General features: G+C 36.8%; 1 protein-coding gene across 1 annotated transcript; it reads right to left on the bottom strand.

Moving 5' to 3' along the window:
* Positions 1 to 5299: 5299 nt before the first annotated feature.
* On the bottom strand, positions 5300 to 15290 carry Insl6 (insulin like 6). The gene is made up of 2 exons (XM_076841466.2): positions 15002 to 15290; positions 5300 to 5640 (listed from the first exon to the last, which is right to left on the bottom strand). The coding sequence occupies exons 1-2, from the start codon at positions 15288 to 15290 to the stop codon at positions 5300 to 5302; spliced, it is 630 nt and encodes a 209-aa protein (XP_076697581.1).
* Between the last annotated feature and the right edge of the window lie 218 nt (positions 15291 to 15508).

Raw genomic sequence — 15508 nt, 5'->3', positions numbered from 1 at the left:
TCTTATGCTAAGTAAAGTTAGTCAGACATAATTGCATATAATGCAGAATCCCATTTACATGAAATTCTAGAAAAGGGAAGATTCAGCTATGATGGCAGTGGTTTCCTCAACACAGATTAACTATAAATGGGCAAGTTGTTGCTAATAATTTGGAGTTTGCATTTAAGATGAAACCCTTTTATCATTTTTGCCCTAAAACAACTCAAAACTGCCGCAGTCTGGCTGGGCACAATTCAGGAGCCACTTGTCAAAAGAAACTAACTTTATTTTTAGAACCACCCACGATAAACAAAACAGCTCCTCAGGAAAAAACCCTCAGAGCCCAACTGCCACCACCGGCTTCCCACAAGCCACAAACCCCAACCCAGCCTCCTCCTCCCACAATCCTCCTGCTCTTGAGGCCGATTGGCTGGGTCACATGGGCGGAGCCAAAAAAGTTCCCCAATGAGCAGCTCCGTGGTCTGAAAGGGCAGGGAAACAGCCCAATGAGCATCACCGCAGAGGAGCCAATCAGCTAGATGTTGCTGGGGCCGCTGTGAGCCAATCATCAGCTGGCAGTCTGAAAGTTTGCTGGGGCCCCTTCAGCTCATCAGCTGGCAGTCTGAAAGTTTGCTGGGGCCCCTTCGGCTGTGGCTCTCAACACAAAACCACTTTCTAAACCACCGTCAGGGACTTTATCATTCCAGACAACTCAAGTAAACAGAAAGAAACCACACTATTTTAGCAGAGAACGTAATACAAAATAAGAAAAAAAAACAAGAAGAAAGGGAGGAGAGAATTCCATGAAAATAGAAGAGAGATGAGTAGAGGAAGGGGATTGAGGGGGTGAGGGAGGGTGGAGAGATGGGAAAAGGAAGGAATGGTGGAATAAATTTTACCAAACTTTTCCTATGTACATACATGAATATAAAACAGTGAACTTGACCTTTATGTATGTCCGTAATGCAATAAAATAGCAAAAACTATAATTAATAGAAGAAAGATCAGTAGAGTAGAGGAAAGGAAATGGAGGCAGGAAGGAGGGAAGAAAAAGGATAAGTACTGGGGTAAATTGGATTCAATTATTCCATGCATGTATGGTACGTCAAAATAAATCCCAATATTATGTGTAATTTAAATGAACAAATAAAAGAGTTAAGCTCATACTGGAGGACTAAAAAGGAAAATGTTGAACACTGAGTTAATACAGAGAGAGAAACTTTAGGAAAGGGCTTGGGATATAGCTGGTAGAGTTTGGATAGCAGCATGTCAAGGCCCTGGATTCAAACCCCAGCATCCTCCCACGCCTCCCACACAGTTTCCATGCCAAAACACAAGAAGGAAGCTGAGGATATCAAGAACTAAAAGCCTGGAGGAAGGGCCGCCCATGAGTCTAAACTGGAACCTCTTGATGAACATGTTGCCCCAGTAGTGTTTGTGCCTTAGAAGTTTGAGGGATGGCCACTACAGAGATGTGACAGAGTTGAGAAAGAGGCAAGTAGCTGGTGTCAGTATGTCTGAGGGAAAGTGATGAGGCTGGCTCTAGAAGTGGAGGCTACAACTGCCCCTCCCAGTGTACAGAAATGCTGCCAGGGTGATGGTGAGGTGGGAGGATAAGAGAAGGAGGATCCTCTAGTGCCCCCCTTGACAGAACCTAACAAAATCCAGTTATTATGAAAAACATGGTTTACAGAATCCAAGCCCCAGCATCAGGAAGCAGAGTAAAAAAGAAGAGACTTGGTGCTGACAACAAATAGATTACTCTTTAACACAAATGCCAAACAAAATGACGGAGAAGATAAATAATGAATGCCAACCAAAAATGCGTGGATAATTTTGGTTCATGATTTTATTGAGTATAGTAGTATTGGGTGAAATGTCAGGATTAAAATCATGATCCAGCTCTACGTTCTACCACCAACAAGTAACTTAACATGCAGGATCTTCAACAAGATACTTAATATTGGAACTGGATGTTTTGGATAGTGGTGGATGAGGCCTGTTTGCTGTTACAGCTCATTAGCCCTGCAGCAGGTATTGCCATTTAGCAACAGTCTACCAGCCATTCCTCCAGACAAGGTTCTTGTCTCACTAATGCAAAGAATAAAATCCATGGATAGTGGAGAATGAGCACAAAAGAATAATATTTATTCAAGCAAGCAAGAAAGGAAAGAGCTCTCATTGAGTGACAGGGGTTCTGATAAAGGTTTGCCATCCAAGTGTTTTAGTCTAGGGACTTAATTAATACTGGCATTGCTCACCATATATGTTAATTGGGGATCAGAGAAGTGCTAAGTTGATTGGCTCACTTGCCGCAGTCTCTGACTGGGCACAAATCTCGAGTCTCCACACAGCTTGTAGATTCAAACAGCAATTCTTTATTCCCGAACTCACACCGGCCGTCTACAAACATGTTCTGGGGAAATCCATGTTCTCTCCCAAATCCACACTCTGCCCTAATCCACTACTCTGCCCAAATCCACTTCTGCCAAATCCACTACTCTGCCCAAATCCACTTCTCCCAAATCCACTACTCTGTCCAAATCCACTTCTCCCAAATCCTCTCCGCATGGGCTTCTGTCTCCCAAAATATACTGTCTGACCCTAAGCACTCAAGAGGAACTCAGCAGCAGGATGCGCCCTATTCTAAAGGGGGAACACCCTAATCTCCTATTATGCTAAACTGCCCTATTCTAAAGGGGGAACACCCTAATCTCCTATTATGCTAAACCGCCCTATTCTAAAGGGGGAACACCCTAAACACGGATCCTGCCCTGGTCCTTGAGCAAGGTCACCTTTCAGAAGTCCTTCCACTAGACAGCATGGGAGTAAGCTGGCAAGGAATTTGTCATACCTACTTGGCTGATGGCTCCCAGCACTCACTCACAAAGTGTTTTATTCCAAGGAGAATGAAGTTCCTTACAATGCCTATTTTATATTTTGTCTTTTCTCAGTGTTGTACCAAGCACTTTTCAAATGGTCTATATGTGTCAAGTGTGTTGAGCCAACCTCTCAAACATCAATCTGCCTGTTCTGTTTACCTATGTCTTCACTATCTCCTAACAATTATCAAGGTATCTTAGCTTTCATTTATTTTCCCCCTACTTTGGGGTTGCTCCACAGAGCCTATAAGATAAACTTGAGTGTTCTATCCAAGTGTACAGCATCATTGTTGGTAAATTCTTAATATTGAAAGGTAGACACTAAGCCAAATAGAAAATAAAAAATGACCTAACATCCGGTGTTAACTTTTCATTACCATAACAAACACCAGAGATTAATTAAGTTGTAAAGAGGAAACTGTTTTGGCTAACAGTTTCAGGGTTTTAGTCCAGGGTCTCTTGGCCCCTTTGCTTTTGGGCCTGTGGTAGGGGAATATATCATGGTGGGTGGGTGTGGTCGAAGAAGCTGTACTCTTGCATGGTGGCAGGGAAGCAGAATAAGAGGAGGGGGCCACAATCCCAATATCTCCTTTGAGGCCATACCTGCTATGACCAGAAGATTTCCAACTAGGCCCATTTCTAAAGAAGGTTTTCTATCTTCCCACAGGCTGGGGACCAAGCTTTTAATTCATGGGCCTTTGGGAGATAATTAGCCAAGCTAAAGCACATACAAATTATTGAAGTGTGTAGGGAACTAAATAGCTGTGCAAATAATAATGCTGTCAGTCAACCTCATGATTTTCTAATTTGGATTTTTGATGTGTAGATATTAATAAGTTAATAGGATGCATTCTTATTCTTAAACTACAAATACATTTTCTAAACTACCTATACATTTTCTAAGTGGTTCATGTGTACTTTTAGCCCAAGCATAGGCAATTCTGAATCTTCATTTGAAGCTACAGATATATTCTCTCACTCAACCATGATATAATCTGTTATCATCTATATAAATAAGTGGATCCATATGTTACAAAGAAAACTATCAACTATATCCTGAAGTTGATTAAAAATGCAACATTTGGGAAAAAAATCAACATTTGTTAATGCCTGCAGAGTGTGATATAGATATATGTGAAAAAGAACCTTTGTCTTAAATAACAGAGCTAAATAGGAATAAAAATTTTAATTGAAAAGAGCATTATAGCACATACTTGGAGAAGAAAATAGAGATTTTTTTTAAAAAAATGATGCTTACTCATTAATTAATGGGTGGAAAGTAGAAATAACACTTTGGATTCTTTGGATTAAAGTTTGATCTACTTTGTAGAATTAAAATTATCTCATATGTGGACTTAAAGTAGAAAAATATACCAAAACTCGGTGTTCTGTAGTGTAATAACATCTATATTTATTTAGATGTGCATTTATTTTTGGTACCAGAAATTGAACACAGGGGCACTTAACCACTGCACCACATCCCTAGCCCTTTTCTATACAAGTACATACATTATAGGACTTTAAAACTATTCATAGTGACTTTTATTACCAGTGGTTTTCAACCTCTAACCTATACATCAAAATGACTTGGAAAACCTGTTTTAAAAAAAGAAGCAGATTACTGGTCTCCATACTCACTTTTTGGTTTAGCATGTCTAGGTGGAACCTTAGAATTGTATTTCTTTTCTTTGGATGGGGCAGGGTAGTCCCAGGGATTGAACTATGGCAAATTCTCAGGAGATGCTGATGCTTCTGGTTTGACCAGGATCATGTTTTGAGAACCCCTGCTGCAGATTTCTGAATAATATTGAGAATAATTTGTTCGTATACCTTATTTTTATAACTTCAAAGTAAAGAGTATCTTGGAGGGATTTTAAACCTTGACAGTCACTGAACTGTCTCAGCAGAAATTTTAAGAGAATCTTTCTTCTGTAATACAACTTCTGTAATACAACTCAAGGAAATAAAAGTGTACCTACTATGACAGTAGAAGAACTCCTACCAGGAGTGTAGTTGGTTAGTTATTTCTAAGTTGTTACAACAGTGTAGTGGATTAATACTTGGGTGAACCTAATAGTCACAGATATCAGTCTGTATGTCATATAGATAGAATGTATAACATTCCACAATCCATTTAAATTCAGCTAACAGAGGGTTAATTCATAATAACAAAAAACAAACAGGTGATTCTTAGATGCCTCCGTGGACCCTGCCACCTCCAATAATATCTTCTTTAAAAAATATATGAAATGTAAGAAAAAAATTGGAGTCATTGAAGAAAATACTAGGATTCCTATTACTACTATATGTGTTTGCAAGTACATTCAGATGTAGTTCACAACACAGTACCTATAAGTACAATTACCAAAAATAAATAGTAAATTAAATATAATAAACTTTTATTAAATTAATATAGTTCATAGGATGGATAACATATCTTAGTCAAAAGTGATGGTTCTTTTATCATTGTTTAAATAATCAATATATGGGAGACATGCAATGGCAAGTTCTGCTTTTGAACATCCTTTAATACAACATTTATTTGAGAATCCTCTGCGTTTTCTTTGGGGATGATTCCCCCAAAATAAACTGTATGGTGTTTTAATTTTAGCTGCGCTTTTCTTCTGAGGTTTTATACTGTCATGAGAATATGGATCAACATCATCTGATGAAGAATAATCGCTTATCTTGATGGGCAGCCAGTTGACCTTTTTATAGTGATACTTAGAGTGTGACTGTATCCTCAAACTATTTATTGGTTTTCCCGGAGAGGCAGAGGCTGTTGAGAAACAAGAAAAATATTACTGCCTTATTAAAGTTTTCCCTTAGATTGAAATTAAATATTGGAATACTAGAAATCTGCTAATGATTAAAAACAATTACATTTTAAATAAAGAATAGAAAGTATGGTTATTCAAAGGCAATATATATTTTTAACTAAAATAGTTGTGGGGTTTTCCTATAATTTCTTTGAACATTTTTGTAATAACATTTTTAACTAAAATATTCCTGTGCCATAAAATTTTACAGTATGTAAGTTGGTGGTTTTTAATATATTCACAGGGATATACAACCACCATTACCATCTAATTCCAGAATATATATATCACCGCCCCCCCCAAAAAAAAAACACTAACCCCAAAAAACAACAAGAAAAAATAGCAGTCACTATTAGTTTCTCCTCCTTGGTTGCCCTTGGCAACCAGGCATCTATTTTGTTTCTTTGTATATACAGTAAATGGAATATAAATGGAAGTATATACTATGTGGCTGTTTGTGTCTGGTTTCTTTCATTTAGCATAATGTTTTCTATGTTCATGATGTAACATATGTGATCTTTTTATTTCTTTATGACGGAAAGAGATTCTGTTGCAGAGATATTCCACATTATATTGTGTTTATCCATTTATCTCCCATCAGTTGATGAACATTTAAGTAGTGTACACTTTTGGGCTAATACAAAAAAAGCACTGCTATGAACATTCACATGCAAGTTTTTATGTGAATATTTTTTCAATTCTTCTGGCTAAACACATAGATCATATGGTAATTTTAATTTTTTGAGGAACCGACAAACTTTTCCACAGCAACTATACCATTTCACAATCTTAACACTGTCAAAATAGTGTTCCAATTTCTCCATATTTTCACCAACACTTGACATTTTCCATTTTCTGATACAGCTATCCTAATGGATTTGAAATATTATCTCATTGAGTTTTTATCTATATTTACCTAATGCTTAATGATACTAAGCAATCTTTTCATGTGCTTACTGGATATCCTGTTTGGATCAATGTCCATTTAATGTCTTCATCCATTTTTAAATTGGGTTGTCTTTTTATGGATATTTTATAAGTAAACAGTCATCAGAAACCATTTTGTTCTTCATCAAAATATAAAGAAACAAGAAGTGGTATATGCTCAAGGTTTGATGAATGATCTAATTGTTGCTGTTATAGTGCTCTTAACTCATTCAACATTATTGGATATTATCCACAAGAAAACAAAACAACTACATAAGACAATTATTTGGAGACTTGTTAGATTTCTGTCATGACCTGACTCATCTATAGAACCTTCTAGGAAGATATATTTGTCAATAGCCTCCACCATAAATCCAGCCTCTCTGTATCATGGCATTCAGGTGGTGGCACAGGCATAACTGGCAGCTTTTAGCTAAGTTTATTGTGGGAATCAGGAGCAGAAAGTGGAGAGCAAATATTTTAAAAACTTGCAGTTTAGTTAGAAAAGGAGCACATGTAAAATTGGGGCCATGAAAGCATGGTTGCTGAAGAGATTACCACCACTAAAGATAAAGTAAGTACTTTGGACAGAGATAAGAGAAAACATGCCTTGAGGACATCTCAGGAAGCTGCAAGACCATGCCTATGGCAAGATCAAGGGAAAGGTAAGAGTTAAAAGTCATATGAGAAGAGACCCTACTCAAACAGGTGAGGAAGTTGTTTCCCCAGGATTTGATTCACCATGCTCAGCTGCCCAGAAACTCAGAGGTTGCTGCACCAATGGAGCAAGCTACTACACAAGTTGGCAGCAGATGTTGGCATTGTCTACATGGCTCTGGTTCTGCAGGATTGTAGGATAATGGAATGAGGGGATCAGAGAGGCTTCTACCAAGATTTCAAAGGAAGGCCTGGAATGTCAAGAAAATTGTAGCAGGATTGAAATCCTTGTATGAAGCCCACAAGAGGGTGGTACGTGAAGATGTAATAATGGAGCCAAGGTTGACAATCATAGAGAACCCTGTAGAACTCCTCATGGATAAGAAACTCAGTTGAAGATGAGCATTGCTCCTAAAGAAGGAGGTCTGGTGCCCTAAGAAGGCTGTGTACTAGAAGAAATGGGGACTCAGGGAGACAGATCCGGAATAGACTCTGAGACTGGAGACCACATGGGACTGAAGATTCCAGCAGAAAGTGGGAGCACACGATGTTCCCAACATTAGGCAGCTACACAGAGTGAGGCTAGCAGGGCAGAGGTCAGAAAGGCAAGGTGGAGTGTTTCTTCTACCATGCTAAGTTTAGTTAAAAACAAATCTGTGAATGTTTTAATTGTAAATTCAAATGTGCTAATTTTATAATCCATAATATATTTTAAAATATGTAATAAAAGATATGTTGGCAACTAATTGCTCACTCAGTTTGTTACTTGATATTCAGAAAAAGATGATATAATATTATTGTGGTTAAGATTTGTTTGATGTGAATATAGAATATTTAATTAAAAAAAAAAGAAGAATGAAGCCAAAGCTGGAATGGATACCCTAACAATTAAGAGATGAAGAGATGCTAGGAACATGGAATGTTTGCTCAGGAAAGCTGAAGGATATGTCCAGAGAGAGGCCATATGTGCTATATACCCTACAAGGCCACAGGGGTAGGGCTGTCCAAGCCCTTTGGAACTCACATCTTGCCACCATGTGGCTCAGGTAGCAGATATGTAGTTAAAGGACCTAATGTTTGCCTGGTTCAGTTTTGGTATTGCTTCTTTCTATACCCCTATTCCTACCTTTTGGAATTGGAATGTTTACTCTGTGCCACTGCATATTGGATATATGTAATTTGCTTTTGATTTTTAGAGGAGAACAAGAGTTTGTTTTGAATCTTAGTTGAGACTTTGGACTTCAGTACTTTTGAGAAATACTGGAACTGTTAAGATTATGAAGATCCTTGGAGATGCACTAAATGTATTTTGAAATGTGAGATGAGAATGAGGTTTTGGAGGCCAGGGGTAGAATATTATGGTTTGGACATGAGTGCCTCCTGCCAAAAACTCATGTGTTGGAAACATGATTGCCAGTGTAGAAACGTTCAGAGGTGAAGACATTAGATTATGAAAGTTATAACCTCACCAACCGCTTCTTGAAAGATGTTCTTCACTTGGTTTCCAGGATACCACATTCTCTTTTCTTCCTACTAGACTAGCTATCCCTTTTTCTATCTCCTTTGCAAATTCTTCCTCCATAATTTTTAAATGTTTGTCTCCTAAGGTTCATTTCTTGGTGTTCTTTTGTATCTATATTTGCTCCCTTAGTAATCTCCTTTAATCTTATGGCTCAAAAATCATCTATGCAACTATAAATCCTAAATTTCTACCTTCAAACAGGATTTCTCTTCTAAAGTCTAGATTCATATAGAATATTTTCTACTGAACATTTTTACCTCAATATTTCTGATTTAAACAAACTCAATATATTTAAAACTCTACCTGGATTTTAAAAACTATGTCCAGAACTGAATTATTAATATTGTCTTCCAAACCTGTTCCACTTGAGGCTTGTCCAATCTTGGTTGATGGAAACCCCATCTTTCTAGGTGGTCCACATAAAAACTTTAGAATCACTTTTTTATGTTTGAAAGTCATTATTTCTTTCTGTTCAAAGTTTCCCAAATATATCTAGATTATAATAGTTTTCACTATTTCCACTGCTACCAACTTTAAGACCCTCCCTCATTAACAGACCTCTCTGCTTCTACTCTTTCTACCCTATAGTCTATTCTCAACATAGTAGGCACAGTGATCCCTTTAAAAAATTATTCATGTCATTTTACTGCTCAAAAAAACTGTAATTACTCCCTATATCAGTCAGAGTAAAATATAAAGTCTCTTAAATGGCCTAAAACACCCTATTTTAACTTTCCTGACTGATATTTCTCTGACCTATCTTCTACTACTTTCATCTACTCTCTCTGTTCCAGTCATCCTGGCATACTTGCTGTTTCCTATATGCACCAGGCAAAAGTTTTCTGTACTCAGCTGTTTTCTCTTAAATGCTCTTCCCTAGATATTCACTTGCATAATTCCCTTGCCACCTCTGTCTTAATCCATTTTTGCTGCTTGAAACAAAATACTTGATACTAGGTAATTTATAATGGACATAAATTTCGATACCTAATGGTTCTTGGGGTCTAGAAAATCCAGGAGCATGATGCCAGCATCTGGTAAGAGCCATTGTGATACATCATCTCATGGATAGTAGATAGAGTGACAAGAGAAGGCAAGGACAAGAGAGCAAGAGGGGAATGAAATTGCTTTTACAAATAATTCACTCTTGTGATAACCCACTCCTATGATAATAACATTAACAACATGAATCTACTTATGAGGGAAGAGCCCTTTTTACCTAATCACCTCTTAGTAGGTGCCACCACCAACACTGTGGCACTGGGGAGTAGGTTTCCAACACATGAACTCTGATGGACACATTTAAACCACAAAAATGTCCTTTCTCAAATATCACCTTTTCAATGAGTCCTCTCACCACCTTTCAATCCCTTATCCTATGTGTCTCCCTTATCCTATTTAATTTTTTATTTTTTTCTGTAGCTATTTTTACCTTCTAATATTTCCTTATTTATTACATTTATTATTTATGCAAGTTCCATGAGGCCAGAACCTTTGTCTGTTTTGTCCTATTTATGTATCCCAAGGATCTAGAACAATGCCTTCCACTTAATTGGTATCCCATAAGTATTTGCTGAATTAATTGATAAAAATTTAAAAATCGTGACTATACATAAAGCAAAACAAAGTTCTTAATAATTTAAACCCTGCTCTTAATTATAAAAAATAAATCTCTTAGCAAGTTTCCTTGTCTTAGTAAAGATTATATAACATGAACCTACCAATATATGACTAATGGAGAAATTTAAATGCATGCTCTTTAAGACTGGAGACAAGATATCCCACTATCATACTGATTTAACATGACTAGACAACCTAGCCAGCTCTATGTGGAAAGAAAAAAATGGTTTATAAAGAAACTGACAAACTATCATTTGCAAATGATAGAAAAACCTATACAATCAGAAAACTATTAGAACCATGAAAATATTTCATCATGGTTTCTGGATCAAGTTCAACCTTTTAAAATCAATTAAGTTTCTCTAACCAATAATCACTAACAAAGAAGTATAATTCACAACTATTTATAATTGCATCAAAAACAAAGTGTTAAGCATTAACTTAAATAATACAAAAAGTCTCTATAGAGAAAACTTAAAAATTCTAATAATAGTATATAAACATATTTTATATTTTTGATTGAGATGACTTAAATGTTATAAAGATGTTAATTCTCTTCAAATTCAGCTCTACACTCCATGCATCCCAATTAAATTTTCATATGAATTTTTAAAAAATAAATATACTATTCATTATATATAGAAAAGAATAAAGGTTGGAAATTAACTTGGTCAATTTTAAGGGAACAAAATTTTTAAAAGTTAAACACCAAAGACTTGCCCTCACAGATAAATGACATACTACAGAGTTATAGTGTTAGAAATAGTGTAATCATGTTACAAGGTCAAACAAATAGACCAGTTAAATAGAATAGGAAGCTCATTCAAATTTAATAAACAATAAAGGTGGATCCCTGTAAATCAATGGGAAAAAATGATTGGTAAAAGGGTTCAGGAAACTAGCTCCTTATATAGAGAAAAATAAGACTTGTTGAGAAAACTAATACAAGATAGTATCCCTATCTAGACCAGAACTAAAAATGAACCCCAGAAGAATTAAGGACATAGTGTGGAAAGTAAAAGTATAACTATTGTATTTGAATAACTGTTAAAAATCAAATGAATAATTACAATCTCCACCCCCCTCCAAAAAAACCCCCAATCAAATACAAAAGCAGGAATGTTTCAGAAAGAGAAAAGCCAAAAGGCTAAGATGCATGTGAAATATGCTCAAACCAAGAGCAAGGTGAGGTAAAATGAGTAGTGTGCAGCAGTTAAAAGCAATGAAATAAATGTTCACATGACAACAAGAGATCTTAACTACAATTTAGATATATTTAAAAGTTATACTGGAAGCAATGCATAATTTTCCAAAATGTATAAAAACAAGCATACATAATAAATGTATGGAAAAGCTGCCCATGAGAGAAGGGGCATGGGAGTAGAAAGTGGACAAGTGAAGATGATGATGCTCTAATATACTGTATAATTTACTTATATTTTTCTATCTTCACCATTCTGTATACCTTATGAAGGCAGGAGCCTTACTATTTCTTCTCATATCCCAAGTACCAAGAGAATATGTAGCACATAATAGTTATTCAGATGGTGTTAAATTAGCCTGGGTGCAGTGGCACATGCCTATAATCCCAGTAATTAAGAGATTGAGGCAGGAGGATCACAAGTTCCAGGCCAGCCTGGGAAATTTAGTGACACCCTATCTCAAAATAAAAAATAAAAAGGGCCAGGCTTGGTGGCACAAACCTATAATCCCAGGGGCTTAGGAGGCTAAAGCAGAAAGATTACAAATTTCAAGAGAATCTTAGTAGTTTAGTGAGGCCCTAAGCTACTTAGTGAGACCCTGTCTCAAAATAAAAACAAAAAAGGGCTGGGGATGTGGCTCAGTGGTTAAGAGCGTCTGGGTTCAATCCCTGGTATGAAAAAAGAAAAGTAGAAAGGACTATGAGTGTAGCTCAGTGGCAAAGTACTCCTGGGCTCAACAATCCTTGGTACCAAATCTTTTAAAATAATGTTGAATTATTATGTAAAGAGAGGAACCCTGAATGGACTAGGTTGTGGTGATATCTAAAAATACAAGTAGAAAACCAGGAATAGATGAATAAGACCAAAAATAAGAGAATGTGATCAATTTAACTGCAAAAGGGGTTATGGATTATGAAAAGCTGATGTTGAAACATGAATGATTTCACCTGGCTCTACTCAACCATAGTTTAGAAGTATGATGTCTGTTTCATGGTGCCATATTCTGGGTAGGTCTTGGAGTCACAGTCCACACACTTACTAACAAGAAGCACACAATTTCAGATTCAAGTTTTGTATGAGTAGTTCTGAAAAAAAATGTTTAATATCAGTGTACACACTATCTTTTCCTGTGTCAAGAGTCAAACAGATCATTAGAAGATTAAAATTGTAGATAGCTGACTTGATCTAATATAGTAATGTGTCCCACTGATGACAGCTAAATAAAAAATTAATAAATTTTTAAGCACATCATGTGTAAAATAAATGGCATAATTATATATTCAATACTGAAAACACATACCTCTCAATTTCTAATTCATGAGAAATTAACAGGACAGAATAAATGTCATCTTCTCTTTTAACTTTTTAAATTTTTGATATACATTCAAACATATTTTTCCTTCTTTACACATTTCAAAACAATGGTGGCACATATTTCCACTCCACCAAATTATTCTTTACCTAATAGTTGCCATATTAACAAGTTTAGTGAGTATGACAATTCTGAAACATTATCAGACACACTTGAAACTCCAGTTCCATTGTAGATTCCCTCTCACTGAATTAATATCATTTATTCATCCAAGAAATTATAAATAACACCAAAATTGTCTTCAGAGTAGGCTTGATAGCTGAGGTTCATAAGGCAGAGGATTTGGAAAGCATATGTTACTAGTGCAGGTAGCAGTTTCTTACTGAATTCTCTGCTGGAATATGAAGTCTAATGAAATGCCTGAAAGACTGCACCAATGACAGAGTTTTCTTTGAATTAATGTGATAGTAAACCTAAAACAAACAGAGAAAAGAAAAAAAAGGAAGGAATAAAACAGAGAAGGTGAAATAGACCTAGTAACTTAGATATTGCCCACCAACTTGTATCATCAGCATCCCCCAAGGCACTTGTTAAAAATGCAAAATCTCAGATCCCATCACCAACTTATTGAATCAGACTCTGTATATTCTACATTAACAGAATTCCCAAGTGATTCATATGAACATTAAATCTGAGGATCACTGAACTAAATCACAAGTAGAAGACTTTGGGGAGAGAGACTTCCTCCTTTGTAAGAGAAGGACAAGATAAGTTTATTTGTAAGTAGGTTTGGTGGTGTAAAATAATCGAGATATAGTCTGATAGTTTCTGTCTCAAAATTTTCATTCTCTAAACAGCAATAGTTTAATTAACTCCATTCAGCCATCCAGCCATCCCTTCATTCATTCATTCACTCACTTAAAAAGTTAAATTGAGCAAGTGTTTAAAATGTGCCAGCACTGTTTGTTGAATCATCTACATTAGTGTCTATTTTGGGCATGATAGTTGACTCTTTTCTTAATTTTAGTTAACTTTTACAATATTTGTCCAAAAATCAAGTGAATTACTTTAAAAGGCAACAATTTCAATGACTATATTGTGAATAGAATATTAACAGAGTGCATTTTCTATTAAAATGGCAAATCATGTAAGGTCTGAAATCTGTTAGTCACAAAATGTAAAAATGTAAATACATGACAATACTTACAGACATGACACAAGAATATTTTCCTGAAAACTGCTTGAAAGCTTAGAGTACAAATTAAATATATACCAAGCACAGATTTATATGCTAAGCCCTTTGCTAGGCATTTTAGGTAAAAACATGAATGAGATAGTTCCCATAATATGATGTGGTATGCCTGGCTGGCTTTATAGGTGTGAGATTTGTACAGTTGCCCAAGCTGTGCGTTTGCTTCTAAAGTTCTGTTGCTGCAGTCTTGAAATTCTCAATAACTTATCTTTGAACTTGTGGGTGAAGTCTAAGTACATGAACTTTTAAGTGAAGTCTGATGGGAAAATGGACCGAGTGTGAGCAGAGGAGATAAAGACAAAAACCGATAAAAGCTTTACATTTCATACATTTGGCTCTTTTCTGCTTTTAGAACAGTGGATTGGGCACTGGGTTTAGCCAATTATGCGGCCAGTCCTAATGACAGTCAAATAAAACTACCGCATGGGCCAGATACTGTGACAGAATAGAGAAATGATGCAGTTAACTATGGGAAGGTCAATGATGATTTTACAAGGGAAAATCTCAATGGTGGGCTGTGAAGGACAAAGAGAGTGTGCCAGAAGACAAGAGCCCTCCAACAAGGTGAAGTGTGTGTGGCTGGGGGGGGGGGGGGGCAGTGTTCTTATAGGTATATGTATATCCATTTATTTCCCTTAAGATTTTTTAAAAAGAAGTTTTCTCATAGAGAGTTAATATATTCTCGATATACTGCCTTTAAAATTTTTGTATTTACCTGTGTACTGGGCACAAATTCCACTTCCGGCAGAAGCTCCTTATCTCGCGGAGCAAGCTTGAGGATAAAAAATGTACTGAGATGAACAAACATGCCCTTGGTTTCGATTTTTACCTGGGTTTGTGACTCTTCCCCACTGGGAGAAAGGGTCCCGGTGGTTTTGGTATTCGTAGGGGTCGAAGATTTCGATCTCGCCAGGAATCGGGGGTTCCTCTGTATTAGGGGTTTCCTCCTCAAGCTTGAACTGGCTCCAGTTAGTAGTGCCACAGAGTTTTTCTATCTCTTTCACCAGGTACCTGCCGCACAGCTTCCTGGTTTTGGTTAAGTCTTCTCTGAGTTGACTGGAGAACTGAAGCAGCAGGGGCCCAAACCACAGTAGAAGTAAACCAAAGAGCTGCGACATCCCTGGGTCCTTCAGCCAGGGCCAGGTAGCAAGGCAACGGCTGTCTGCGGACCCCACCTCTCCCGCCCCCACCCCTGTCCGGACGCACTTCTACGCATGCGTCCCCGCGGTCTTGAAAGCATCCGCAGTCGCCGGAACACAGAGGAGGCTCCACGTGCACTTAGGTTCTTCCTTTGACCCTCAGGAAAGTCAGGGTGGTAAGTTGTAGCTTTCAAAAT

Source organism: Callospermophilus lateralis, chromosome 2 (genome assembly GCF_048772815.1).
Source record: "Callospermophilus lateralis isolate mCalLat2 chromosome 2, mCalLat2.hap1, whole genome shotgun sequence".
Lineage (NCBI taxonomy): Eukaryota > Metazoa > Chordata > Mammalia > Rodentia > Sciuridae > Callospermophilus > Callospermophilus lateralis.
Note: the sequence above shows the minus strand (reverse complement) of the source record. Positions and strands in the feature narration are given on the sequence as shown.

Excerpts from the sequence above, each read along its gene's own strand:
- Insl6 (XM_076841466.2), bottom strand. The coding sequence starts at position 15,290 with ATGTCGCAGCTCTTTGGTTTACTTCTACTGTGGTTTGGGCCCCTGCTG. Across the intron at positions 5,641-15,001 it reads GGGAAGAGTCACAAACCCAG|CCTCTGCCTCTCCGGGAAAA; the intron begins GTAAAAATCGAA and ends GTTTCTCAACAG.